General features: G+C 39.0%; 1 protein-coding gene across 1 annotated transcript in view; it reads right to left on the bottom strand.

The window, feature by feature from the left end:
• Window positions 1-775: 775 nt before the first annotated feature.
• gucy2ca (guanylate cyclase 2Ca) overlaps window positions 776-1441 on the bottom strand; it is a 17120-nt gene continuing 16454 nt past the window's right edge. The window contains exon 25 of the mRNA XM_005752277.1: window positions 776-1078. Coding sequence (XP_005752334.1) covers window positions 877-1078 — 202 coding nt within the window. The 3' untranslated portion in view covers window positions 776-876. The remainder of the gene's footprint in view (window positions 1079-1441) is intronic.

The raw sequence follows: 1441 nt of genomic DNA on the forward strand, positions 1-1441 counted from the left end.
GGTTGGGGTACAGCTTTCATGAGTACTGAGAGGGGTCTCCATGAAATGTGAGGTCGAAGTAATATTCTCTAAAGAGATGAAAACACACCTGTGTTCTTAAAAACGTATATCCACTGCATTTATACTGCACGTTGTACTCAGTATACTGAGATTTCTGTGTTTCTACCATGTTTTTATGGGTTTTTTAAAAAATAAGATTACGATTTTCTACAGCTGTTTTTATTCCTCTGCACTGCTTGTGTGAAAAAAATAGTGTACCAGGTGACTGTATAGTTTGTTGTTTTTGCCGTTGTACAGGAAAAGTACAGGAACTGCTTTAAATCTTGTGTCGTATTTCAAACATGTTTTAATAAAACAAACTAAAAATCAACACAAATATTTCTGATGCTGTGAAAACGGAAAGGTAGCATCATTACAGTGCAAAATAGTCTTGATGAGTACTGTTTGGATAGAGTTCCACTGTCTTTGAAGCAGAAAAATATTTACACGATAAATATATATTTTCTTTATCACGTGTTGCTCAATCAGTGAGCTTCCTGCAGGCAACATTGAGACATAAACAGAAGGATGGCTCAAAGTAAAGAAGAGTGCACTGGGTATCCTTGTCCACGTTATCTGGATCGCTTATGGAGAAACATTTGTATATAAATATGCCGCTCTTTGTGCCACAACAGTAACTACTTAACATCTTTAAAGGATCAGCAAGGCGAGTTGATCTCAAGGCGTTAGGCTGTTGGGGATGAAGAGACGTGCTGCTGAGGCGTTGTCTCTCCAACCGATGAATGAACAAAGCTGTCCAAAGAAACCCAGCAGTCCTGAATCTAACTTGACAAACTTGTACAAAGTCTACGTCTCGTGCTGAAAGCTCTTCTATGATCACAGGTAGGTGCTCGGGTTCTCAGTGACAGCTAGGTGGAAGTACTCTGGCAGGCTGTCGCTCTGCGCGCTGCTGTTGGTCTCCCTCCGGCGGATTTTGGTGGACAGAGTCTTCCTCTTTTTGAAGCTGTCCCCTCCACGCTTCTCCAGACTTAACACGATCATCTCTGCCAGATCCTTCTGAAGCGACTGGAAGTTCTCCCTGAGACAGTAACATTGTTTTAGATTATTGTGTAATGATGTAAAACTAAAATTAGGTATCAGGCAGATTCTGAAAAACAATGTGGAACGGTAAAATATAAATTGAAAACCAAATGCTAGCCTACAATATATTTTATCTAATATTCAATCTGTCTAAAAGAAAACTACATTAAAAGGGGGAAACTGCTCTTTATGAACTCGGTGTGCATAACATTGGACAAGCTTTGAACCACCCCTTAGATCCATAGGTTTTTTGGATTGTGCCACAATTATGTAATTTTTTCAGATCAAATATTTTAAATGTGACTGAAGTGCAGACTTGCAGCTTTAAAACAAGGGGTTTAACAAAAACTATTGCATTACA

This window comes from Pundamilia nyererei, unplaced genomic scaffold (assembly GCF_000239375.1).
Source record: "Pundamilia nyererei isolate P.nyererei 1_Seehausen unplaced genomic scaffold, PunNye1.0 scaffold00350, whole genome shotgun sequence".
NCBI lineage: Eukaryota > Metazoa > Chordata > Actinopteri > Cichliformes > Cichlidae > Pundamilia > Pundamilia nyererei.